At 39.9% G+C, this 26,044-nt stretch overlaps 1 protein-coding gene across 1 annotated transcript; it reads right to left on the reverse strand.

Moving 5' to 3' along the window:
* Positions 1 to 6,739: 6,739 nt before the first annotated feature.
* On the reverse strand, positions 6,740 to 24,699 carry LOC145890198 (uncharacterized). The gene is made up of 11 exons (XM_082981225.1): positions 24,571 to 24,699; positions 23,893 to 23,956; positions 22,198 to 22,395; positions 21,418 to 22,140; positions 20,776 to 20,877; positions 19,613 to 19,723; positions 19,340 to 19,420; positions 18,656 to 18,766; positions 8,820 to 9,554; positions 8,369 to 8,479; positions 6,740 to 7,644 (listed from the first exon to the last, which is right to left on the reverse strand). Exons 1-11 carry the CDS (start codon positions 24,586 to 24,588, stop codon positions 6,911 to 6,913), a joined length of 2,988 nt encoding a protein of 995 aa, XP_082837351.1. The 5' UTR covers positions 24,589 to 24,699; the 3' UTR covers positions 6,740 to 6,910.
* Positions 24,700 to 26,044: the final 1,345 nt, after the last annotated feature.

The raw sequence follows: 26,044 nt of genomic DNA on the forward strand, positions 1-26,044 counted from the left end.
TAATTTGCAGTTGCAGATGCATATATTCAGTCCATTTATTGTAGGCTATCAGAGAAATGTTTTAAGACCAATATTTACGTTTTTCCATTATTTGCGAAAAATATTTACGAAGGTTTAGCATAAACGGACGCTTCTTTAATTTTCCCAATTCTTGTGAATATTATGTGTAGGCCTTATGTACTGAATATAAGTAAGTACCAGAAGAAATAAACTACATACTACTTACATATGGAAGGGCTGTCAAATATTTTTCAATTTGGGACAATTTTCGTTAGGTAAACGATGCCTGGACACGCGCTTTTTTCTGATTCCTTGACCGCAAAGTAATATTTACAATTACGTTTATTTACAAAATTTCATACCTTGTGTTCAGCTTTTTGGATTTGTGTTAGGTCAGTACCATATGCTTCACTTTCTTCTGGCCAATAAATAAAGCTGCATGAATAAACTAGTTTGTGAAATCGCTTGACTCCCAACATTTTAATCCGAACTTAGACGCGCCATGTGCAACACAATTTCAAATCACAGCCACTCGTCACGTGAAATGCCGCTGCGGGCCATATTTGGCCCAAAAGCTTTTGGAAATTTCTGGTAATATGGTTTGTAGGTATTATAATAATTTTTCCAACAATTACGGCTACATTTCCACATTTCCACGTATTAAATAAATTTCATGTCGATGTATGCATGCACTTAAATTTTTCTACCGAAATGCATATCAATAACTTTGCTAGTTCATGTACACGAGAGTGCGCTAATGTGTAGGAAATTTTTGTGAGGCGGGTGATTGGCAGCATTGGTCAAGCGCCCGACCCATATACCAAAAGTATAAAGCCTGATCGAGATTCGTGCCCAGGATATCCTGAATTCAAATACCGGTGTGGTAAAAAAAAATCTGATTCGACTTGGAATTTGCTTATTTGACAGGGATGCGTTTAAATTAAATTAAATTGAAGGAAATTTATAGTTGCCAAAAATGTCGTTGTGTATTACAAATGTACTACGATTTTAATCGAGAAAAATGGAATGCTTTTAAAATCTATTTTCTTTATATTTTAGGGGCGCAAATAAAAATTCAATAGGATTATAAGCACTACATTTTCAGTTTATGCTTTCTTTCTTCTTTGCTGGGATTTTGGCTTCTTGCTTCAGGTAGTTCTTGTGTTGGTTTAAATGTTTTTTCCCACAATTGTGTTCTAACTTCAAATGCTAGATTTTGTACAGATTTTAATACTAATTGTTTTGATTTGCCAATTGTATGGATTTCTGGGGATATATGCGTTGTCCAGTGCTATGAAACGAGTATGAGTTAAATTATTAACATTTTTTGTGTTTAAACTTTATTTTACCTGTGTACCGAAAACCCGTGTTGTTTTCCCAGTTGACTGCAGACAAAAATATTGCATCTATGGCCACTGCGTGCGGTATTACGGTGGACGACACGGTTGCAAGTAAGTAACTCCTGTAAAAGAAGACCATTAATTTCGGTAATGATTATATAGGTTACATTAATTGCAAAGTGTACATGACAAAACAGTCACCCAAATCGTCCGAAGCTTCTGTTTTCGAGTATTATCCCACAAATCAGAGCGAAAAATTTCGTAAAAAGCGTCGCGAAAACTCAGTAAAACTTAACGAAGATTTTGCTGGTCGGCGATGTGAAAAATTCGTGGGAGTGGAATGTCCAACAAATCCTGCAACGGCGGCATCTGCAAGAAAACAAACACAACCCGGGAATTTTTCTGTTACTGTACAGTTTAAGTTAGAGGTTAACCCTTTTAGCTTTAAAACAGCTACTCACTCAATATGTAGTTTGTTCCAAAAATAACTTTTTGCCTAATTGCGTTGTTAATTTACTTTACTTTAACGTTGCATTGTTTTCAGGCTCCAATTGCCTTGTGGGCATTGACGAATGCGCAGTTGGTCTTCACGCGTGCGAGAATGGCGGAATGTGCTTGAACACATATGGTAGGTGGTTTCTATAGTTATGATGGCGGCTTCTGCATTAACTTCTCACAAATCAAATGTCTCAAATGTTACAGGTCGTTGTTTTTCATAGTCAGGGGCCACCAAACTACGCCCAGCGGACCGGGTTCGGACCCCACGGCTACTTTACCAGACCCACCAAACAGTTATTTACACAGCTTTTCACATTAGATATCGATTTATTTTGTTCATCTCTCCATGTGTTTTGTTTGTTTAGATCCCGTTTTTTCAGACACTGAAATTAAGAAATATTGCTTATAAATCCCCGGAACATGAAGATCATTTTGGTAAAAATTTTGTGGAAAAGTTTTGTAACCCCAGATGATAATCATCAGTCAGTTGCTACAAAATTTTCACGAAATGTAATTATTCATTGACACAAAAGGCATTGCCAAATAAATAAACACAAGCAAAAAGTGAATTTACGATTCGTGCTTTTTTTTGTTTCTCTGGTTTTTACCGCTGTGTTTGTGTGGGAGGTTGAACAGGTGACCATTGTTCCGACAAACTAGACGCATGTGAGAACAACTTATGCTTTGTATGCTTTGTATGCTTTGTAGGTGCCACGTATATCAAGGAGATTGGCACGTTTCGTTGCATATGCCCACGTGGCAAAACTGGTAAGCATTTCGAATCCAAACTGCCAACCTTCTCAACCCACTGGATTTGGGAATATATCTGACTAACTTGAAACACACACTTCTTTCGTGGATGTGTATTTATTTTCAAATGCTTTATTCCCACAAAATCTATACGTGTCTACTGCAAAACAACGTGGCTTACAAACCTCTTTTTTGTCATAGTTTTTTCAATTTGTGTACGTGACTTCAACTGTTATGGATTGCTCGCAAAGTTGTGTAGGTAAAACTCAAAAGGGCCCTAAAAAGCAAAGTGCCGCGGGCCTAAAATACTGCCATCTCTTTGAGGTCCGAGTCCTAGAGATGGAGGAGGACCACACAAAATATATATTTCTGTAAACGCTCCACATTCACAAGAACAACCATTGTGTGAATGACAAGGAGCAATGCGTCTACTTTCCAGCTGTTTGCAACAACTTGTTGTAATTGTTACGCTTCGTTACATATCCGGTCACGTGACGACACAAGCGGTCCCATTGTTATCGATTCCCCCTTTTCTTTTCTTTCCTTGTGTTTTTCTTGCGTTTTTAGTTTTTAATGCGCTTGATGCATTATCGTTGTGACATAATCTTGAGGAAGTCTCGCCGGATGGTGAACGAAACGTTGGTTACAATAAACACTTTCGAAACTTAAGTGCCAGAAGAGGAATTCCTATTAACTACTATGCCTGGCAGCAAGAAAAGCACTGGAAATATACTTTCTTTAAACAAAAGGGGATGTTGCCTTGATTGAAAGCTGCGTCGACTATCTGGGCATGGTCAGTCCATTAAAATAATTTAAAACAACAACTGCATACCCACATTTCCTGTCTTTAAATGTACGCTGACCAAAAAAAGTCTGGCATTGGCTAACGCTATTGAAATTGAGATTCCAGAATCTATTTAATCTTTTCAAATCGTGAAGCTAATTAAAGATGGCCTTGAACATGTATAGATTTAAATAGCACAGAAACTGAAGATGTCATTTCTAGGAAAATTTATTATTTCTGTTTATCAAAATAAATAATGAAAAGTATCGTATATTTTATTTGGCGGTTATTCTTTTTGAAAATTTTTTTATATTTGACAAGTCAAAAGAGACCCGACGGCCACCACCGAACAGAACCGGTCTTGATAACATTTTTTCTTGATTTTGTGCAAAGCTTTAAATGAAATTCAAGCAGTTCCGTCCTTAATGTTTCAAAATATGTGGATGGTTTCAAATATAACGAGCCACAATGAACTTTTTCACCGTGTATCACCTTACGGGTGAAAAATTGACAATAAGTCATGTGAAAAATTCGTGGGAGTGGAATGTCAAACAAATCCCTGCAACGGTGGCATCTGCGAGAAAACAAACACCACTCGTGGATATTTCTGTTACTGCCCAGTTGGATTTAGAGGTTAACCCTTTCAGCTATAAAACACATTTAGGTACAAAATTTAGAAGCAGTCTCAACTGGTTGGATAGAAAAGCAGTTACTCACTCACTATGTTCTATTTAGATCTTTTTGCTTTGTGTTTCATTTAAAATACACCAGAACACATATAACAAACAATATCAGGTGGTTGATCACGCCTAACCGTTAACATTCGCACAGATTTCTATATTACACAGTCTTGTGGTTCAAGTTTGCTGACGAATTTGTGTCCCAATGTAATAATATTTTTCTTGTATTTCTTCTTGTATTCACTCAGCATCGAGAGTTGTATCATTGCGACAAAGAAACCATCGAAGAAGCTGCCGCGAGACATAACGGTGATTCCCCTTCATTATTCCACTATTTGAAACGAGTCGCTGTTAAAAACTGTTAATTTATTTACGTCACTTCCCGCACAAAATCGATAAAAATACAACCTTAGTTTATATAATTTCTATGCCATCGAACCATAACATAAAAAGAATTAGGAGGGAATTCCCTATCCAAGACATGAAAACTGGGATCGAAGGTTACTCCAGGTCACTTTGGATGGGGTTTATCTAAAGTTCATCAACAGTCAGGTAACTTAAGGTCATTTAATCCAATGGTGCCTCTGCATTTAGTCACTGGAGTTACCACGTTCAAGTTCTCACATAATTATCTTAGTGTATTTAAATTATGTTTAGAGCAGTGTCTGTAGTTGTACGCCGCTACAAACCAGTATATGATAATTGTGTTCCGAATCTATAACATTACATCCGAAAAGTGTTAAAAAACCTGTTGTAGCTTCTAGCTTTGTGGTTAAATTATTACAAGTTAAACTGCTTCAATTGTGAGTGATTCGCTTTTTATTGTTAAATTTCCCGACTTTTTTGTATTTCAGGAAGTTAACGCGGTATAGCATGACATGACTCTATTATTCCTGTTGTTATTGTTGTTGTGTCTTTTTGTTTGTTGTTTGCGATAATAATGGGTGGACAGAAGTTTATATTTTTATGCTGATGATATTCTTTTTTTACAAATCAATGTTTGCATGTTGTTGTGACATCACTGCATATTTTCTTATTTTTTCTTAGTTTTTAATCCTGTGGAATCAGCTCATATTTGTTTTGAGTTCTTTAAAGTTGTGGTAATTAACCTTGAGATAAATGACTTTGAAAACCACGTGGACTGACATAGAAATCGTATTTTTTTCCATGTTTTTCCCGGGTTGAAAACGATCCCCAAATGCAACACAGTAAAGGTAATATTTTCTTGAAGAATGCAGTAGGAATCCTTTGTTGCATCATAAGGTTTTATTCAATCGCTAAATGTGTTGTTGTTACGTCACAGACCGCAACACCTACGAGGTGACGATACACAAATTCAAGACGTCGCTCGCAGATGCGATTTGTTACTGAGCTGTGCCTCTTCTCTTACGTTGCTGCTGCGAGACGCGCGGACAGATGAAGCCTTACCATGCGGTTGGCTTGATACGATTACGCCTACCGCTGGATAGTGCTATTGATCTTGCCACTGAGTATACTCGTGTAGATTGGTGCAAGGTTTGCGTTTTGTTGGAAATCTGTTTATGTGAAGACAGTTTGTTAAACTTCACCAACTTATTGTTGTTGACGTGCCGGTTTTTAAAGTAACTTGTTGTTGATTTTGTAAAAGATTTCGTGGAGTTTCTGTTTTGTAAACTCGAGATAACAGTTGAAACTTTGTTGAATCTGCTTCTACCCCAACTCTTTACATAGTTTCTTTGTTCATGTGTAATTTCATCACTGTGTATTCTGTGTTCAACCAACATGTTGTAACATCAAGGTTCCTGTCGATCTGTGTGAGTAACACAGGGTAGTTCGGTGGGAATAAATACACGTTCTTAAATCATACAAATTCGGTGGACGTCCATTTTTAAGTTTTTTTATATACGCACCTTACACCACTGCATCTATCAAGTCATTTCATCATTCATGCATCATGAACAAGCCTCCTGTCTACCTCATCAAGAAATGTGACAACAATCTAATCATCACCTTTTCGGCAACGCAGGAGTCAGATACACGGCAGTGTTATATTTTGTACTACGTTCCCAGAACAGTCAGTGCACCACATTCACCCCTGTTTTTTGCAAGAATATTAATGTAGTTGTTTAAAGGGATTTTCATGGATCTGTGACCCCTGAGCTAGTGCTGGTACGGGCAGTGGTGGGATTCATCTGGTTCGTGGGAAGCGGTTCTTGGAATTTAACGACCTAAACGAACCGTTTGTTAACAAGCGTATGTGTAGGCCTATGTTTCACTTCAGCATTGTGAAACCGCGGTTACTACGACATGCTTTTAGTGAGAGAACCGGATGCTAAAGTATTTGAAACCCACCACTGGTCTGGGGGTTTTTCATTGGAACATTTTTTTGTCTCATGACCCTTGGGTTTGTTAAACTTGGATAATTTAATAGTTTGAAACTTTTTTCTAAAAACTATCTTATTTTGTTGCTGACAATGTTAAGAATATACCATATTTCATTCTCTGTTTGACAAACAAAAAAGAAAACACAACTAATGCTTTCATGTTCTGCACGCAACTGATGAAAACATACTTGAACAAGCAAAAAACTGACCTGGCAGGTTTTCCACCAACAATCTCAAGTTATAAACAATATGTAAATTGCTTGTTTCTTACAAAGGAAAATAATCTTATTCACTTTTTCCCAACAAAATTAATATATTCCCATTCTCAAACGATATCACAACAATTTTCATTATTTACAAATCATTGCATCGATATAATTCACATGTAGTGACACAATATTTACACAAATCATCAATATTTGTTTTGCTTAAAGTAAAACTGTACAAAGTTATGTGACGTCATAATGCCTACTGTTGTAACAATTCTGTAACTTCTTACAAATTGTTTTCACTTATTTCAATCCACTCCTCTCTTTCCTTTTCAGTTATGTCTGTTGCCATTCTGTAAGCCTGGATTGCTTGTTGATAAAAATCCATGCTTTCATTCAGTCGATTTGTATTCTCGCAAACAAAACCAAGGTTGTTTAACAAGTGTCCGAACACTAAATACTTTGCTGAGTTTTCACCAAACTGTTTCCTCATCATTTCAAGTGCAAGTTTAATTGTTGATTCCTCGGACGAATATTCTTCGATTAAACCTTGACTCACTTCAATCTCAAGCAAACACTTCACATCATTCATGCATTTTATTTGTTCTTCCACGTTTTGAATATTTTGTATTTTGAGTCTCATCGTTTCCATGAGCGGTATCGCATGATCATGAATCATTCGTTTGTTTTCAAGTTTTTGATTCGAATCCGATGTTTTCATCAAATCTTCGCATGTCAGTCTCAAACCACTAACGCAATCCAAAACACCTTCCACCCCTCTCACGTTATCGTGATGCCTTGCATAAAATTCACCTCCAAGGTCGTACAATAAAATCGATTCAAAATATTTTCCATCTTCTCTCTTTTTATCTCCAGTTGTTTCCAAATCTTCTGCAGTTGCCCCACGACCTTCAAGTGACCTTGAAAGTTGGTTTCTTGTTTCATTAGCTTCAGGATATTTTTGCTTTTCCAACAAATCCGCGTATTTTTTTGTCAGGGAATTAAGGTTGATATTTTCATCTGAAACAGAAACAATTAAATTAAACAACGCGAAACAATTCAATTCCCAACATAAAAATATTTTTTGCAACTTGTTTCTCGTTATGGCGAAAACATTAGTGGCGCAAGAGAGCTGTAAAATATACATACTTTAAATGTGGGGATTTCATTCAATTTAACGTCTAACTTATGTTGGTAATAACTGGTAGATTACCGTTTTCGTTTGCAGCCATATTTTTTTCACTAAAGCACCATAGACATATCACTTGAGTAGGTTTACCAAATAACCCAGATCAATAAATACTGAAGGTTGAAGTATTTGTTTCATGTTGCTGCCGTAATTGTATTTTTATCAATAAAACGGTGCTGCATAATCTGTAATATTACATGGCAAGAATGTTTTAAATGGGAGGTTGTTTAGAAACACCACGATATCTATGGTTTGTATTTAATGTAATTGTCACGGAATTATTTCGGCAGCGCAGGAATTGAGCCTAGTGTTCTTCTCCCCTGGCTTATAATACATGGGATGGACTTGGGACAAAGCATGAATTACTTTATTTACATATTTGGACATTTTATTGTCCCTACACTTTTTTTACGGCGCCACTCATTATGATTTGTTTACCACTAGTGTCTAGAGTGGCTGTCACTGATTTAAGGCAAGCTTGAGGTGATGAGCCAAATTCAAATGCACGGAGTCAGTATTATAACATTTTACCTCATAATAGGAATCTCTGGTTACCTGTTTGGTGAACCGTTCTCTGCACGATCTGCTCGTTTGTTTCACCGCTAGATGGCCGAAGGTGAGTGACGTCATGGGAGGTGGTTGCAAGCTCGTCAGTACCTCGAATTGCTGCAACAACAAATTATTACCTATAATAGGACAACTTTCATCATATGAAGTTATGTCATATTTACAACACCATACCAAATATATTAAATCAACTCCTGTTTACGCCGTTCAACAGATCAATAAATTCTTGTGGCAAATTTTCGGGCATGAAAATTACTGTGGAGGACAATGTTAGACTTGACAAGAAAACTTTATGTATTTGACAAATCCCTGTCTCACAGCATGTTTAAAAATCCCCACATTGTTAACATAAAGTATTCATGTAATGAAAAAGAAATTAGTAAATGAATATACAAACTAACGATTTAGTAATTCCCAATAAAATATATCAAAAATTGACTCAACAATGGTTTAACTCCTCTCCAAGATTTTTCATTGCGTTGAATCCACTCTTTCCTTTCCTCTTCAGTTACGTCTGTTGCCATTCTGTAAGCTTGAATTGATTTTTGAAAAAAATCCACGCTTTCATTCAGTCGATTTGTTTCATGGCAAACAACACCAAGGTTGTTTAACAAGTGTCCGAACACTCCATACTTTGCTGAGTTTTCACCAAACTGTTTCCTCATCATTTCAAGTCCAAGTTTAATTGTTGATTCCATCGACGAGTAATCCCCGATTGAAAGTTGACTCAATTCAATCCTGTACAAACACATCACTTCATTCAGAGATTTTATTTGTTCTTCCACGTTTTTAATATTTTGTATTTTGAGTCTCATCGTTTCCATGAGCGGTATCACGTGATCACGAATTATACGTTTGTTTTCAAGTTTTTCATTCAAATCCGATGTTTTCATCAAATCTTCGCATGTCCGACTCAAACCCAAAACACAATCCTTTACACCTTCCACCCCTCTCACGTGATCGTGATGCCTTGAAAAAAATTCACCTCCAAGGTCGTACAATAAAATCGATTCCAAACATTTTCCCTCTTCTCTCTTTTTATCTCCAGTTATTTTCAAATCTACTGCAGTTGTCCCAAGACCTTCATGTGACCTTGAAAGTTGTTTTTTTGTTTTATTTGCTTCGGAATGTTTTCGCTTTTTCAACAAATCCACATAAATTTTGGTGCTTTCATCTGAAATTTAAACATTTGAAATTATGAAAAGAGAAAAAAATTCTCATTATTTCTAAATATTCTGATGCAACACTACGTCACTACAGTACTATACGTCACTACAGATAATACTTTTAATTTGGGGCTCATGTGTTGTAAATATCGGTGACAATTTGTACGAAATGTTAATTTTTCATGGCAGTCTTACATTACTCATGAAGGCACTGATATTACGCCAGTTTTTAAATATTTAATCTAGGCGTGTTGATGAAACTTTGACGTGGCAAAACTTATGTATGAAGTTATCTTCAACTACTTTCATGTGTAATTGTTTTGTTAATGTTAACGATATATATTTCGCCTATTCACATACATCGTCTAATGACGCACGAAAAAATACTTGCAGACAGTTTTGGAAAGTTCATGGTGTTGAAAACGCACACACACCATGTAAAATCACCTTGACATGCAGCAACCACTGTTTTCTCTGAGCTTAGGTGTGCCTTAACGTTAATTCACAACATGCTATCAGTGTAAAAAGTATATTTCTTTGTTAAATTTAACGTCAGTAGTATATAGGTGACAGAGGAGAGAATCTCAGAGACTTCCTTCCTGTCTCTGAGATTCTCTTTCCGATTTTCAGATATAAAAGAGTAGTCTCTCAGTTTCTTAAGTATTCATTTAAAGGGTGAAATGTCTTAGTGAGACACTCACAGGTACTCTCTGTTTTCTGGTCTTGATTGGGAGTACGATACAATCCTCCCTGAACCGGAACGAGAGCGCAGAGAGAGAGACTCTATTTTTAGTCATGACTCCGGTTTGACCCTTGTCCACCGAGTTGTTAGCCGTTTTCGTCTCGGTGCGCCTAAGCTTGTTTGATTTCGGCCATTGCAAAGCTAAATCTTTTTAATGGCGGTTGAATCTGCTTCCTGTATGATTCGGACAATGCCAAAATCACAGTGCACCGATACGATAACGTCGGGCGAACAGGAAATTACAACTTGTACATTAGCGTGTGATGAGCGGTAAGTGTGTTTTTACCGAGCGACAAGCGATCCCGTTTGGTTAAAAACCACATCTTCGCGCATCCCCAACCAAAACACGACTTTGCCGTATTTACAACCGGTCAACGGCGAAAGTAGGTGCGTTTATAAAATCAACTCTTGTGTGCTACTGACTGACATCGTTTTCTCATTGGTAGAAGTTTGCAAACAGACGGCGGTGCGAACCGACTATTATGTGTTTCCGGTGAGCAACCGCCGGCAGACCGCTTAATGGCCCAGCGCTGGCCCGCAGTCCGCACCAACGCACGAATTGGACGTGTGATGTCATTGTACAATTGTTCGCTGCGGATCGTTTGGTCACGTGTCGACCATATGGTCCACGCAATATCAGGCGACGGCCAGAGAACCTTCAAAATTAATTGCAGTTTCAGTTTCACGTTAGAAACCATTCTGCGGAACGACGATATTTCACGAGTCAGACAACAATGGAATACTTTTCCCCACGCCTTTTCTGATCCGCTCGCAGTCCATTTACCGAGATGTCTCACGCTCTACATGGGTCTCATCATATTTCAGAAAACGATTGACGGTCGACCGATCACAGACAACCTATGTGTTTTTCGATGTATCGCACCTGAAGATGCCACAGGGCGGTGGCCTTGGTCGCATCGTCACCGAGTTATGTCTTTCACAGGCGAAAATGTGTTGATAACTTCCAAGGTGTACGCTTGAGTGCTACCTTTATCAAAGCGTGCTTTATTTTAAAAATCAACCTCTTCAGGCTATAAGTGCTGGGGGTGTGCGATATTTTATACCGTTATTTTCAACGGCTTAAGAATAAGCGCACCACGATCATGAACCTGGATTTAACAAGCAATCATTTCTGTCCCATCACGAATTGTCCTACCTACGCATTGAACTTTGCTTGCCCGATGTGCAAAGTAACTCGGGAGCGGTTTGTCGCATATATGACGTCACAAGGGGATTTCGTGCAAGGTGACTGCTGGCGCGTGCGCGAGCGCCACTGCCAACGCGAACCGGGAAAGTTTAAAGTTGAATTTTCTGGTCATTCCCTAGTGGCGCTGTCCGCCAAAACATATATCTGCGAAGTTGATACCGTTAAACGAGCCGCCAAGGGTTTGCCCAAGGCTCAGAACCCGCTCGCCATGACTGATTGCACGGATGTGTTGAAAACAGACCGACCACGCAAAGGGGTCAATGTAAAATTTCAAGTCGTCAATCAAAACGTGTTTACACGCCGTGGGGAACGTACAGGCCTAAACTATTTCTATGCTAAGCCTAGAAAACGCTTATGTTCGAGAGCCCCGTGGTGGCCATTTTCCCCAAGAAATAGTGATGACGGCTTCGAGCGTTTATTGCCTATTTACTACGCCACTTAGGACGAGGACTGGGATTGTCTTATTGCATCGCGTATTCGCCAAAAAAACGCCGAACTTTTGCAAAATGGTGTTGCTGTTTTCTTAGCCGATAAATATTTGGCCCCCATTGTGGTAGATAGCCAGTATTATACATGTTTCGGCTCCCAGAGTGCTCGCTGACACTATATCTCATCACAGGTGGCCACAGTTGAAAAAAAATTGTTCGTCGTTCGGTGCAATTCGTATGATAGATGAAGACGAACTCATGTTTAGCCGTATTTTCTCCCACCCACAACCCCAATTTTTTTAAATTCGATTTTTTTGACGCCTCGTGGGCCGGAATAAAGACGGTATGGCGCAGAACGGACGCAGATAATTTCCCTTTATCTCAGAATTAACTTTCGCGACCTGTTTTTGTGTGCTCGTGTTTTTTCGTGGCAAATGGCCTCGAGGGCGGGAATGAAATGCGCAGAACGGAAAACCTTTTTTCGGGTATTGTTTATGTGTTCTGTTTTCTCGCTTCTTTCTTATGCATGTGTTTTTCGGCAGATCGCACTTTTTTTGGCCAGGAATAAAAAGATCGCCTGTCCAGGCGTATTAGCCGCAAAGCACTTCTCGAATAAATCTTTCACTACAGGTTAGCCACAAAACGCTCCACAAACAGATCATTTCCATATAAGAACTCTTGAAAGTAGGGCGGTCTCGCGAAAGTGTCAAACATCTCACTATGCCCGAGATCATCAAAATAAAATACAAGCCAATGGGTTCCGGGTCGTTAAAGAGAAGTCGCTGTGAACAATATGCAAAGCCGGCGATTGCTGTCAAATCGATGTGTTACGCTTCTTAAATAAACGCTTTGCAAGGTCCTCAGGACGCTGCATTAACGGCCAACCACAAGCCTGTTCCAGCAAAACGGTTAAACAATTCAATTCAATCTTGTTCATAAAAACTCTAAAAATACCACAGACGAATCACAATCTGCCAAAAACGGTCTGTCCCGTGATTTTCTCTTAGAGTCTCGTGTTAGCCCGGTTCATCTTTTGTCTGCCCCGTCATTGGCCCAACCGTGTCACGTGAGAGGAAGGGAGCTAGCGCTGCGATATAAAATCAACGTGCGGTGACTGGTGCGTTCGAGACACTTCGTAAATAAAAATATAAATGAACACAAAACATTTAAATGAACAGGTGGAAGGTGAAATAACAAAAGGTGAAAAAGAACGTGGCGTAAAAGAATACGTGATATAACAAAGCGTGCAACTTGAAAATGAAACGGAACAAGTGGGCAAATTCTTTTGCGCTACAGATGCATCACATCACGTGCGTAAACACCGCGAAACACGCGTGATGCTGCAGGGTCACGTGCCAGTAAGCCGCCGATTCTCAATTCGTCCGTCCGTTCACGAGAGGAAATCCGTAATTACGTTTCGAAAGCGGTCCAACTCAATGAGTGTCAAATTCGCATTTTTTTATGAAGCAATTGCAGCCACTGGTGTTGCTGCGTTCGCACTTCCAAGCACAAAGAACCGGAATGTCGGAGGTCAAACATTGCCAAGTCACTGTGATCAGGCGTCAAATACACACAGAAAAGGCAGTATCCGCGCGGGTATGAGCGGTATGTTATTCCTGATTTGATTCGTGTAATGAGTGTTTGTCCCTATAAACAGCGAAAAATAGCTTCACTGTATCGGCCGTTTTGAAAATCCGGTTGGAATGCTTTTGCCGGATGTGTACGTCCGCCCACGTGCAACGATAAGTAATTAAAGTTCATAAGCTTGAACTCGAATGGATATTGTTCCCAAGCGCCGTTGTAAGCGGCGCCGTCCACAAAGCCCAAGACAACTCTGACCGGAACCTGCACGGTCACGAATGTATCGCACACGGTCGTTAAACTCCCGCCAGCGATTGTAAATACGCGAACTTCCGAACGACGCAGTGGGTATACATGGCCGAGTGAGATTGGAGCGTTTTCTGATGCGCCAAAGTGATGGCGGCGGAGGGCTTCATTTTGCGAAGGAATAATCGGACATCGACAACTTTTATTTTTAGATCGGCGTCGGCGGCCGCCATGACGACGAATTGATATTTGCCACGCATGAGACGAAGGCGTTCGTCAATAACGTTTAACACATAACGCTGATGCTGACATATATCGCAATGAAGTTTAGACCGCATTTCGATGGGGCGACTCTCTGCCGCCAACGCGCGATGTATTTGAAACCTGCTATTGCAACGCGTCAGGGCGCTCATTTGTCCCGCGTCAACCGCGTACCAAACCGACGTGGTCAGCTGCGTGTTCTTCGCTTCGGATCCAAAAGATAAGAGGGTTTCGATGTACGCTTGGCATGCATAATTTTTGCTGGCTGGAGTCACTGTCTTATTATTGAGAGACAGTTCTATTGGACTGATTTCTATTTGTAACATCTGCTTTGGCAATGCGCACCGTACAAGATAATATAAGCGTGTCGTTCAAGTCGATGTAGTGATCCCCGTCGGCGGCAATGTACAAATCATACAGTCCAATGTCTGTTACCGTGGCTAAAGGAGGATATTTGACCAGGAGCGACGACGAAACACTAGTCTGGGTGGGCTTCATCGAATAAATCCAACTCACGCACAGCTCATCGTGCACTCGTTGATCAGAGCCATCTTTAAAGCGTTAAGTATCGCCACGGGTGCGCTTGCGTTAGCCAGCCGCGTTCTTGCGTTTGCGATTCTTGACCGGTTCACCGGGTCGACTTTAGGCTGCGACTCGCGGTGGCTAATAAACGACGACCCGCCTGACGCAATCTCTTTATAGCGGCTTTCCGCGGTGGGCGACCCGCCAAGAAGTCGTCTGCAAAGCCCACAACCGAATTTAAAACCTGTTTTTCTACGTGTCGTGCGTTCTACTTCAGAACAGGCAACACGGAGCGCCCCAAAGTCGCGAACAACCCGCCCAGTCCATGGCCGCGTTGCAAATGCGAAGAACCGGCTTAATGAGGCAAGCCGCCGCCCACCTTGCGGCGGTAATAGTTCTCACGTGTGCATAGGTTGCTCACAACGTGTGCAGATGTGCGTTGCGTTGATTCATTCAACGTACGTAAATACACCGTGACCGGTCAGATCTTGAAATCATCCTGCTTTCGCATTCGTTGCACCAGAATCCGACCCGTTTTGTGTTGGCCGGCTTCGAGCGTGTATCGAATCGTGCTTCCACTGGGCGAAATATCAAACCAGCCCCCAAATTCGTGTATATTCCATGAACTTGGGAATATTATTTCGCTGAGGCCGATCTCTCATTTACCGGGCACCAAGGAAGAGACCGTCGGTAGTTTCTTTGTGAAATTGGACGGGCTATGGTTCGGGAAGTGTTCTGGGGGGTTATTAGACGGAAGGGTAAGGTACATTGCGCATTTTCTTCAATTTAGGTGCCGGTAATATGTAACCCACCGAGCTGGAAAGCTGGGCGGTCCACAGGGTTTGGTAAGGCCTCCCAAACGCTAGGTTAAGCAAGCTCGTCACAACCACGGAATATATTATGATAATCTGAAACACAAACACCACCTCCGACTGAGGAACGTCCCTGCCTAAAAATCATCACTCAACGCTTTTTCTTGGGTTTACTTCTGAAAGCTCGTCCATCGATCCAGGAATTAAACTACTCGCAGTAATGTCGTCACTTCACCAGGTATTGTGTGACGCCTTTTACTTGTTCGTCAAATTTTCTCCATTTTGAATGTATGTATTCTTTCCACACGCTGTAATTTTTGCTCGTAAAACGTCCCCTTTATAATGTCATCGCTGTAATCACGCATATTGTAAATCGGTGGGCGCCCACCACGCCGCTAATAGATAAAAATATTTCCTGACTCCACTGGACCACGTAGCCCTTTTTAATGTGAGTTGTGGCAGAAGTAACGCGAACAGGTGCATCGATCCGAAACTCACAGATATCCGGACATGACCGCTCGCCGTACAAATTATTCCAAACTTCTTCCTCGTTCGCATGACTGACCGCGACCAGGGTCATGCCAATGGTACTATGATGGATATGATTGTAACTCGCCACTATAGGGCAGCACTTCGATAAACTTTTCACTGTCGACGCTCGTCAAATAGCGCCTAACTCGATCTTTCTGCGTGCGATTAAATCGTTCCACGACCGACGCTTATGTTTCCTGATATGTGACGTATGTGACGTAAAATCGAATTCGACGTCTGAAAAGCCATATCTGACACACCCCGTACAAAAACTCACTACCCGCATCGCTTTGCAGCTGATCCGGTCAACGTCCGCTTGCTCGCAGCACGTGATCGAGCTTCAATACCCTATACAGTAACGCGCGAACGTTTGAAATGCTTGAAATACGACGCGCGGGATGTGCGGAGTGGAGGGGATCGGCGCCGGCGCCGATGTTTTACCCAAAAGCGTCTTGCTTGTGCGCGTTCGCGTTATTTAGTGCTGCGATAAATTCAACCTCACCGGTCAGTTTCAAGTCTCGCGGTGCCCTTTTGCGCAGCACACTGTGTATCAGGTTCTCGATATTACGACGAATTGCGAAGTAACGACAGAACGACGACAAACAATCAATAACGGGCGCTTTGCGAAGTAACGACAGAATCCGCTTAACTTGAAGTGTTTTGGGCATCGTCCAGATGACGCGTTGTGCAATCACCTGCTTTCCAACGGTCGCGTTGTCCGCTGTGCGCTCGATTTATCTCCATGGGTTTATTCGCCTGCTCCTTGCTGATGTATCGATAGCGCTGCAGGGCTTGAACATAAAGCTTTAACTTTTCCTGATATAGCTCCGTGTCATTTGGGATATTCGATATTTTACGATCCACATCCGTTAAAACCCGCCCCACAGGTGTCACAGCCATGGGCTCTCTGTCATGCATTGTCTTTAAAACATTGGGATCAACCAGAGCAGTTTTTAGCACGGATTCCATCAGCGAGGAGCGAATAAACCCGCTAGAGCAGGGACCGCTGTTCCAATGAGAGGCCCCAGGAGTGCGGACAGGAATCCACAGAGTTGAATCAACTTCCGCTTCCGTGCTATTGTTGTCTTCTTCTTCACCTAATCACGCAGAGCGTGCTTATGCCGCAGCAACTTCTGTCTATCGATCAAAGTTGCCTTTCAAAACGTTGTGGCTGCATTCGGAAATTCACTTCATCAAATCGGGTCCGGCCGCGTTTATGATCGCGCGCGCGAGATTTTTGGTTGAGCCTTGCAGAGCGTATTGAAAACAGGCGCGTGTTTGTCAAGACGACGGGACATTTCATAAGTTTTTCGGAACGTAAGCGAACGAAGTTTCACCCACAAACAGTTTTTCACCCACAAACCGGCTCGCATACCACGCTTGTCAGGTGTTTGCTGCCGACAATAGAATACCAAATATTCATGCGGCGACGGCGTCTATACGCCTCTTGCACGGCTTTCACGTGAGAGGGGAATACTTGCTTCACGAGATGTGCGATTTGGGACGAATGTCGGAAATTCTTAAACACAACAAAATAATCCGCATTCTAACTGATTGTGCGATGCTCGCTGCCCTTTAGAAACAGGTTCTGCAGGATGTAAATTATACTCGTATCTTTATGATGACTGCCCTGGGTGAACAAACGCGAAACGATTTTACTTCTTTCACACATCCAGTTATCAAGTATCAAAAGGGTTCCCACACCTGTCTCGACAGAGGTAGGAGCGCCCTGCACGAATTTAATTCTGTCCGGTAGGGTCTTGTACGCAGACCCTACCTGCCATTGACCATAGTACCAAATAATGCGACAAAACAAGTCTTTCCACTCACGGTTGGTCCAGAAATAAGGCATGTAAACGGGTGCTCACTTTAATGCAAAAACGAACAAGGCAAATCGAATGATTTCCACATGTCGTCGCATTTTTAAAAATTCACGCCCGTAACCCGCACACGACAAGGTCAAACTGATAATGGTACGAATCGGTAATTGAGCCCAATCATACCAACATTAATTTCAAACGCAATGCCAAAACACCCACACCGTGATCAGCTTCAAAGAGCGATACATAAAAAAAAATTTAATTTACGCATTGTCCATCAAACACATTTACGAATCACATTTTTATTACCGCTCAGCGGTGAACATAATTCACGCAATTATTAACTCGCCCGCCTGCACGCGACATTTGTAATGATATTAATCACGACGCCGTTTAGACGTCGTCCGAATCATACAAGAAGCAAATTCACGCCATTAAAACGATTTAGCTTTGCAATGACCAAAATCAATCAAGCTTAGGTCAAACCGGGGTCATGACTAAAAATAGAGTCTCTCTCTCTCTCTCTCTCTCTCTCTCTCTCTCTCTCTGCGCTCTCATTCCGGTTCAGGGAGAATTGTATCGTTCTCCCAATCAAGACCAGAAAACATAGAATATAGTGTCTCCCTGAGACATTTCACCCTATAAAATAAATAGGTAGGAAACTGAGAGAGTACTCTTTCCTGTCTCCAAATCGGAAAGAGAATCTCAGGAAGGAAGTCTCACCTATATACTACTGACGTCTAACTGAGGTTGGTAAAACTTGGTAGATTGATGTTTTCTTTTGCAGACCTACTGTTTTCACTATCATACCAAAGATACATAAGCAGCGCTCCAGGACCGTTTTATCCACAACATGCAATAATGCAGTTGACCTTGGAAACTGAATTTTATAGATTTAATTGCCACAAACACAAATGTTATAATGACTTGGCCATCAGCCAATAATAGATTAGAATTACCATTCAGTGCAGAGTGGTCATTCTTAATGTTGCCTGGGTAGTTAGGGGAGTCTTTCTTTCCAAACCAAGGGAAGATCTTTCTCAAAAAGCTAGACTTGGAACCAGTTGAACCTGAACAATTGCCAAAGTTACAGATTAATTATCTCGAAGTTTAGTTTTGTAAATAATTTCATTTAAACCTGTAAACCTGTGTTTGTTGACCCTTGGTCTATGGTGAAAATAGTTTCATTTTTTATAGCTCACAGGTGAGAGTTTGTTATTGCTCCAATATTTTTATGATATCAAAGATTTTGTTACTTTGTATTTTGTAACAAATAAATATTCCGCAAAAAGTTCCAATAAGAACAAAAACAGGAATGCAAGTTTACAAAATTTAATTTGGTAAACAAACTATTTTTCATAAAGTTTTGTCTCACTTGTAATAAGTCACAATATGTTTAAAAGCATTAGGATAAATTGACCAGCTTGATTGACACATTACATTACATTGTATCATGAGATGCAGACAGTAGTGCACACTGCTTGACATGTTAGGTCTCATCACTGCAGCTAATGACTGTAACAGAAAACTAGCTTTTAAACTAGCGGAGAATTTTCCACTTGTTCTTGCAGGTCAAAACAGCTCCAACGGACTACTGTCTGAAGCTTAATTGTTATTATTGCTCTTTTGCCACTGTTATGTACCTTGTTCTTGTTGACGATTCTCTTTAGCATGGGATTGTTGTTGCACTTTAACACCAGATGAACTTTGACCTCCATCAGCACCTAGTGAAGAAAAAATGTTAGAATAAACGTTTGAAGACAAATATTTTCTGGCATAAGTCTGTTTTAAGTTTAAACTGCAGTAGAGACTGCACGCATGATAATGTGAAGGCCACAAAAGGTAGATATTGACTCTTACATGAATCTCTTCCCTATAAAATGGATTGCCATTAGCCAATAATAGATGAGAATTACCATTCAGTGTAGAGTTGTCATTCTTAATGTTGCCTGGGTAGTTCGAGGAGTCATTCTTTCCAAACCGAGGGAAGATCTTTCTCAAAAAACTGGGCTTGGATTTTGTTTCTTCTACACAAATGTTAAACTAATGTTACAGTTGGGGTTAAAGTTAATAGTAAACTAAAATAAGTGTGTAAATTATGTTTACAAAGTTTACAAAAAGCCAATAACATGAATTCGATACAGTAGCCATCTGTATGCAGCTTACACAATTCATATTATTGGCTCTACTTTGCTTATCATATGATTATTGTGACACGGTGCCTGACGACACTATTGGTTGAGCTTTGCTTGGCCATAGTGTTTCCACCTTGTTTTCTCCGTAAGGTTGCACCTAGTTTGGTGCCCAACGGATGGCAGTGATTGTATAGTCACCACAAAGTGGAAGTCTTTGCTTTCGTCGGCAAAGTCGTCTGACAGTCACACCAGCTACACTAATAAGACATTATAGGTCGAAACAGTGGCCATCTGTATGCAGCTTACGTCAGTCATGAACATCACAGTAGCCACCCTACCCCATTCCAGGGTTGTTTATACCCACCCCCCTCCTTGTTGGTCACAAGATCTTCCAGGAGGCTCAACAAATTTTTGCTGTGTGCTGTCCCATCCAGGTGCAAATTTTATTTTTTAAACTCTGAAGAATATTAGATCCCTATATAAGTCACAAGACCAGTCAACGGCTATTGGGAAATAAGCGAACAGTCGTCAGTTGCATTATTGCAGAGGGCCTTGAAAACAGGATTTCCATTGGTTTAATTGGCATATAGGTCCTTCAGATAAATGTTGTGGTGTTTTGTTTCATAATCTTTGTGTTTTCAATATATACTGCAAGTAGTTGAATTTTCATTTAAATGTCTTTTTCTGACAGTTACAAAATTATTATTTACATCTTATTTTTACATTTCAGACAGACCAAGAAAATCGACAATCAAAACAACTATATCTAAATGGATTCTGTGTGGTGCAGACAAATAGGAACTGTTTTAATTTACTTGGTCACTTTAGTGCAGCTTGGTGATTGTAAATGTTCTGGCAAGTGGCAAGCAGGCAAGTCGCCGAGCAGGTATACAATCACTGTCATCCGTTGGGCACCAAATGAAATAGCTCAATGGTTTCCTCACCTGTGTGTTGGAGATGATTTGTTTGTCCCGATGTAGATTCAGAACTCAATTGGTTGTCGGTGACATCATGAAGTGCTGAGGATCGATCTCTCCCACTTGTTCCTTTAAAAACACAATTGTTGTCAATGAAATCATGGACTTGATGCACCACCAACATATGCTGGTAATAAATACTTCAAGGGAATGTTGGGTCAGTGCTTCCACAAGGTGGAGCTATGGAGCAGTATCATCAACCAGTGAAAGCAATAAAAGAATTTTTTTGAAAGCACAGAACGATTTTTTTAAATTTTGAAAGATAATATCATTATATTTATATGTTTGTACTGAGTGTGCAAACAACCCTACCCCTAACTCCATGATTGTGACTTTATGCCTGACCTGACCATAAACTTTTTGTAGCAAAAGTAGATGTTTTAACTAGTGACCTTTAACAAGGGCAGATGGAGGAGTTCGGACCAGGACAACCAAACCAGATTATTCATCCACCAATTAACACGATTTGGCCATGACTAAACAAATATGTATGATGACAATGGTGTTACATAAAAATTTGTGTGTGACATCATAAGTTTTCTAAGTTCCCCCATTAAGTACAATAACCCTGGCTTGTACGACTGCAACACGCAACAAATTTATGTGTACCTGGTTGTTGCTGATCTTCCTCTTCAAGATGCGGATGTTGTTCTGTTGTTAAACCAGATAAAGATGCACTTTGTCTACCTGGTTGTTGACAGTCTTCCTCTTCAAGATGCGGGTGTTGTTCTGTTGTTAAACCAGATGAAGATACACTATGTGTACCTGGTTGTTGCTGATCTTCCTCTACAAGATGCGGATGTTGTTCTGTTGTTAAACCAGATGAAGATGCACTTTGTGTACCTGGTTGTTGCTGATCTTCCTCTACAAGATGTAGATGTTGTTCTGTTGTTAAACCAGATGAAGATGCACTTTGTGTACCTGGTTGTTGCTGATCTTCCTCTTCAAGATGGAGATGTTGTTTTGTTGTTAAACCAGATGAAGATGCACTTTGTGTACCTGGTTGTTGCTGATCTTTCTCTACAAGATGTAGATGTTGTTTTGTTGTTAAACCAGATGAAGATGCATTTTGTGTACCTGGTTGTTGCTGATCTTCCTCTACAAGATGTAGATGTTGTTTTGTTGTTAAACCAGATGAAGATGCACTTTGTGTACCTGGTTGTTGCTGATCTTCCTCTACAAGATGTAGATGTTGTTCTGTTGTTAAACCAGATGAAGATGCGATTGGTGTACCTGGTTGTTGCTGATCTTCCTCCACAAGATGGAGATGTTGTTCTGTTGTTAAACCAGATGAAGATGCACTTTGTGTACCTGGTTGTTGCTGATCTTCCTCTACAAGATGCAGATGTTGTTTTGTTATTAAACAAGATGAAGATGCACTTTGTGTACCTGGTTGTTGCTGATCTTCCTCTACAGGATGTAGATGTTGTTCTGTTGTCAAACCAAATGAAGATGCACTTTTTGTACCTGGTTGTTGCTGCTCTTCCTCTACAAGATTCGGATGTTGTTCTGTTGCTAAACCAGATGAAGATGCCCTTTGTGTATCTGGTTGTTGCTGATCTTCCTCTCCAAGATGCGGATATTGTTCTGTTGTTACACCAGATAAAAATGCGCTTTGTCGACCTTTTGCAAATTTTGCAAGTTACACTACAAATTGTTTGAAGCATTAGGTACTTTTTAAGGAAGCTAACATGTTTGTTTATTCAGATAAATAATAATATTAAATCATTAAATTAGGAATATTAAGGGCAATCAAAATAATACAACACAGACGAAAATTAAAGGAAATTGTTTTTTTCTTAAGTAGTGCCCTACCATGGTCTGCACACTTCTTTCAGGTGACAGTGAAGCATGAAGGAAATTACCATACAGATAGGCCAAGTACACAGTTGATATGAACTTATTTTGGGTCTAATGTACAATTGTACGTAACTATGTACCAGAAGTTTCTCTGACTATTGACAAAAGGTACAACAACAATTTAAATTTTTTTTCAACAAAGATACCTATTTTAGTGTTAGAGAGTTGGGGTTAAAGTTTTTATTAAATTAGATTCTTTAAATGTTAAGTATAGGCTATATGGATTGCCCAAAATTCACAAGCCAGGTGTCCCTTTACGGCCGATAGTTTCGTTTATCGGATCGCCAACATATAATCTGGCTAAACACGTGACACAGTTTTTGGTGCCCCTGGTGGTGAAGACGGATAAAACCGTTAAGAATTCTGCCAGTTTTGTTACGCAGATTAAAGAGATGTGTGTGCATGAAGAAGAGGAAATGGTGTTTTTTGATGTGGTTTCCTTGTTTACCAACGTACCGGTAAAGCTAGCGGTGGACGAAGCAGCGGAGAGATTACGCATGGACAGGACATTGGAACAACGTTGCTCGTGGCCGCTGTCAGACATTGTACATTGCCTTAGGTTGTGCCACGATGCAACCTATACCTTGCCTTTAGAGGTAAATTTTACAAACAAATTTTTGGTATTTTTGGATCGTTTTTTCACTTCTTCTTTTCTTTTGTGGTGTTTTTTTGTTTATTTGCCTCAAATGCGTCCACCTTGTTGAACCTACATTCTTACCTCCTGATGAAGGCTGTTGTATAACAGCCGAAACGTTAAAAAACGTAAATAAAATAAAGTTTGCCAGAAGGGCAGTATTCAGCAATATAATATGCCTGGTAGCATCAGTAACAATTTGTAGGTTTGTTATTTCGTTGCTGTTGTGCCGTACGGCACCAAATGCTTTTGCACGAGAACCGTTCATAGAGCAGGGTAGCCCGATCGCGATACGATAGCTGTGATCGCCAAGCAAGGACCTGCGCAGTGGGGCGATCCTGCCTATCATGCCATTGCATGTACTATATTACTGCGTTAGGGCAGGGTATGTGTGTTTTTTTGTGATGTGTAACTTTGCTTGATAATATCACCGTGACTTAATTTTTTAAGTAATGTCATAATTTGACTCTACCTTAGTGGTGATGTAATTTGGGTTTCTGTTTTTTTTTTCCAGAACATAGTTACGTACAACTGTACACTGGACCCAACATTTCACACAGAAACAACAGACATTGACATCCAAACTTTACCATTGCCTTCTGATCCGTTCACTTGTTCATGTTCGCCAAACTCTTCCGACTGAAGCTTCGGATTCTACACAGAAATAAATACAACATCAACACAAATTATATTTCAGGTGATTTGTTTATTAAGTTATGTAAGGTTTAAATAGTCAACATAGGTATCAGTTAAAAGTAAAAGGCAATATTTAACAAGTCATAATAAATTACGTATCACGTGCGTTGATAATTCGCAACAACTTGTATACTATATTTTATAATGTGCCATATTTTATAATATCCTGTATTGTTCCTGTATTACATTATTTTAAGCGTCACATAACAGCACATGACATAAACTACCAATCAGCTTCCAAGCATAAATACTCATGTGTTCCTGTAACTACATTCTTTTATGAATCATCATTATGATCTAATCAGCCTACAGTTCTATGCTATTTTGGAATCAACGTTCTACTTGTAAGTTATAACTGCAACCTTACAATTCGACCGAAGAATTTGTAATGTACAGTTTTGAAAAGCAAAATTAACGAATAAAAAAATTTATCCCGAGAACTTTCTGAGGCCTGTACCAGAAGAAGCAGAATACGTCAGAACAGGTCTATAGCTACGCGCTAGCGCTATCGAGACAATGTTAAATATCTCTGAAATATTTGGTGACACTTACACTACATTGACTTTACTTACATCTGAATGAATTTCCATGATTATGTGAGACGAGTAATCTGTTTGCAAATATGCAACTGTAGCATTCAGACTTGTAACACCAAAGCAGGCTATACGTATAGGCTACGCAAACTCTCTTGTGAAACTTTTGTGTTGCTTCGCCATCAATTGAATGTGAAGCCGGCGTTTGTAGTTGTATTATGACGTAGACTATTCAAGCTTTCTTGTGTGACGGAAGCTCCTTTTGTTTTAGCGCAGGGAGGTGCGTGGAGTCTCTCCCGCACGCATTCCGTTCCGATTCACTGAATTCGCTTCGCATTTGTTTGTGCCAACAGGTGTTTCGAATGAAGTCTGGGCGTTTATTGTTAAAGTTCTAATGAATATTATTCAGAAACGGAAACAACATCAATCCGGTAAATATATGAAAAAGCAAACAAAACACCATCTCCAGACGCACAATTGGATAATCAGAATACACTAGCAATTCCGTTGAAATACCCACTGCGAAAGTTTCTTGTGTTGCCTCAGTTGCAGGAGTTTTTCCAGTAATATTTTGTAACACGTGTATTTCATTTGGAATCCGACTCGACGAGAGACCTTTTTTATTGCACCTAGTTATAAATACCTTTTGTGTTTTCTGTTCGTATTCCTTAAAATTAAGCCCGATATTTACTCACTAATCAGCTAGCACTGCAGATCCTCGTTTAGTCACTCTAATTACTTCCTGATTTCGCGCTAAGAAATTCGCTTGCCAGAAGTGTCATAACCAAGCATTCTTCCAGCTTGGTTATGATAAGGCGCTAAAGTCCATTAGACCTGTTTTTACCTGTAAGGACAGGTGGAAAATTCTCCGCTAGTATAAAAGCCAGTTTTCTGTTACAGTCATTAGCTGCAGTGATGAGACCTAACATGTCAAGCAGTGTCTGCATCTCATGGTAAAATGTAAATTAATGTGTCAGTCAAGCTGGTGAATTTATCATAACGCTTTTAAACATATTGTGACTTATCCCAAGTGAGACAAAACTTTATGAAAAATAGTTTGTTTACCAAATTAAATTTTGTAAACTTGCATTCCTGTTTTTGTTCTTATTGGAACTTTTTGTAGAATATTTATTTGTAACAAAATAGAAAATAACAAAATTTTGCTGTCATAAAAATATTGGAAAAATGTGAGCTGTAGAAAATGCCACTATTTTCACTTCACCATAGACCAGGGGTCAACAAACACAGGTTTACAGGATTAAATGAAATTATTTACAAAACTAAACTTTGAGTTTATTAATCTGTAACTTTGGCAATTGTTCAGGCTCAACTAGATCCAGGACTAGGTTTTTGAGAAAGATCTTCCCTCGGTTTGGAAAGAAGGACACCCCCAACTAACCAGGCAACATTAAGAATGACCACTCTACACTGAATAGTAAAATTATAATCTGTTATTGGCTGATGGCCAAGTCATTACAGCATTTATGTTTATGGCAATTAAATCTATGAAATT

The sequence above is a fragment of the Ascidia mentula genome, chromosome 2, assembly GCF_947561715.1.
Source record: "Ascidia mentula chromosome 2, kaAscMent1.1, whole genome shotgun sequence".
Taxonomy (NCBI): Eukaryota; Metazoa; Chordata; class Ascidiacea; order Phlebobranchia; family Ascidiidae; genus Ascidia; species Ascidia mentula.

Bases quoted from the DNA above. Each gene is read 5' to 3' on its own strand.
- LOC145890198 (XM_082981225.1), bottom strand. The intron at 22,141-22,197 runs GTACACAAAGTG...TGCATCTTGTAG, and splicing joins GGAAGATCAGCAACAACCAG to AGGAAGATCAGCAACAACCA. The intron at 20,878-21,417 runs GTACACATAAAT...GTGTTTTTAAAG, and splicing joins GGAAGATCAGCAACAACCAG to GAACAAGTGGGAGAGATCGA.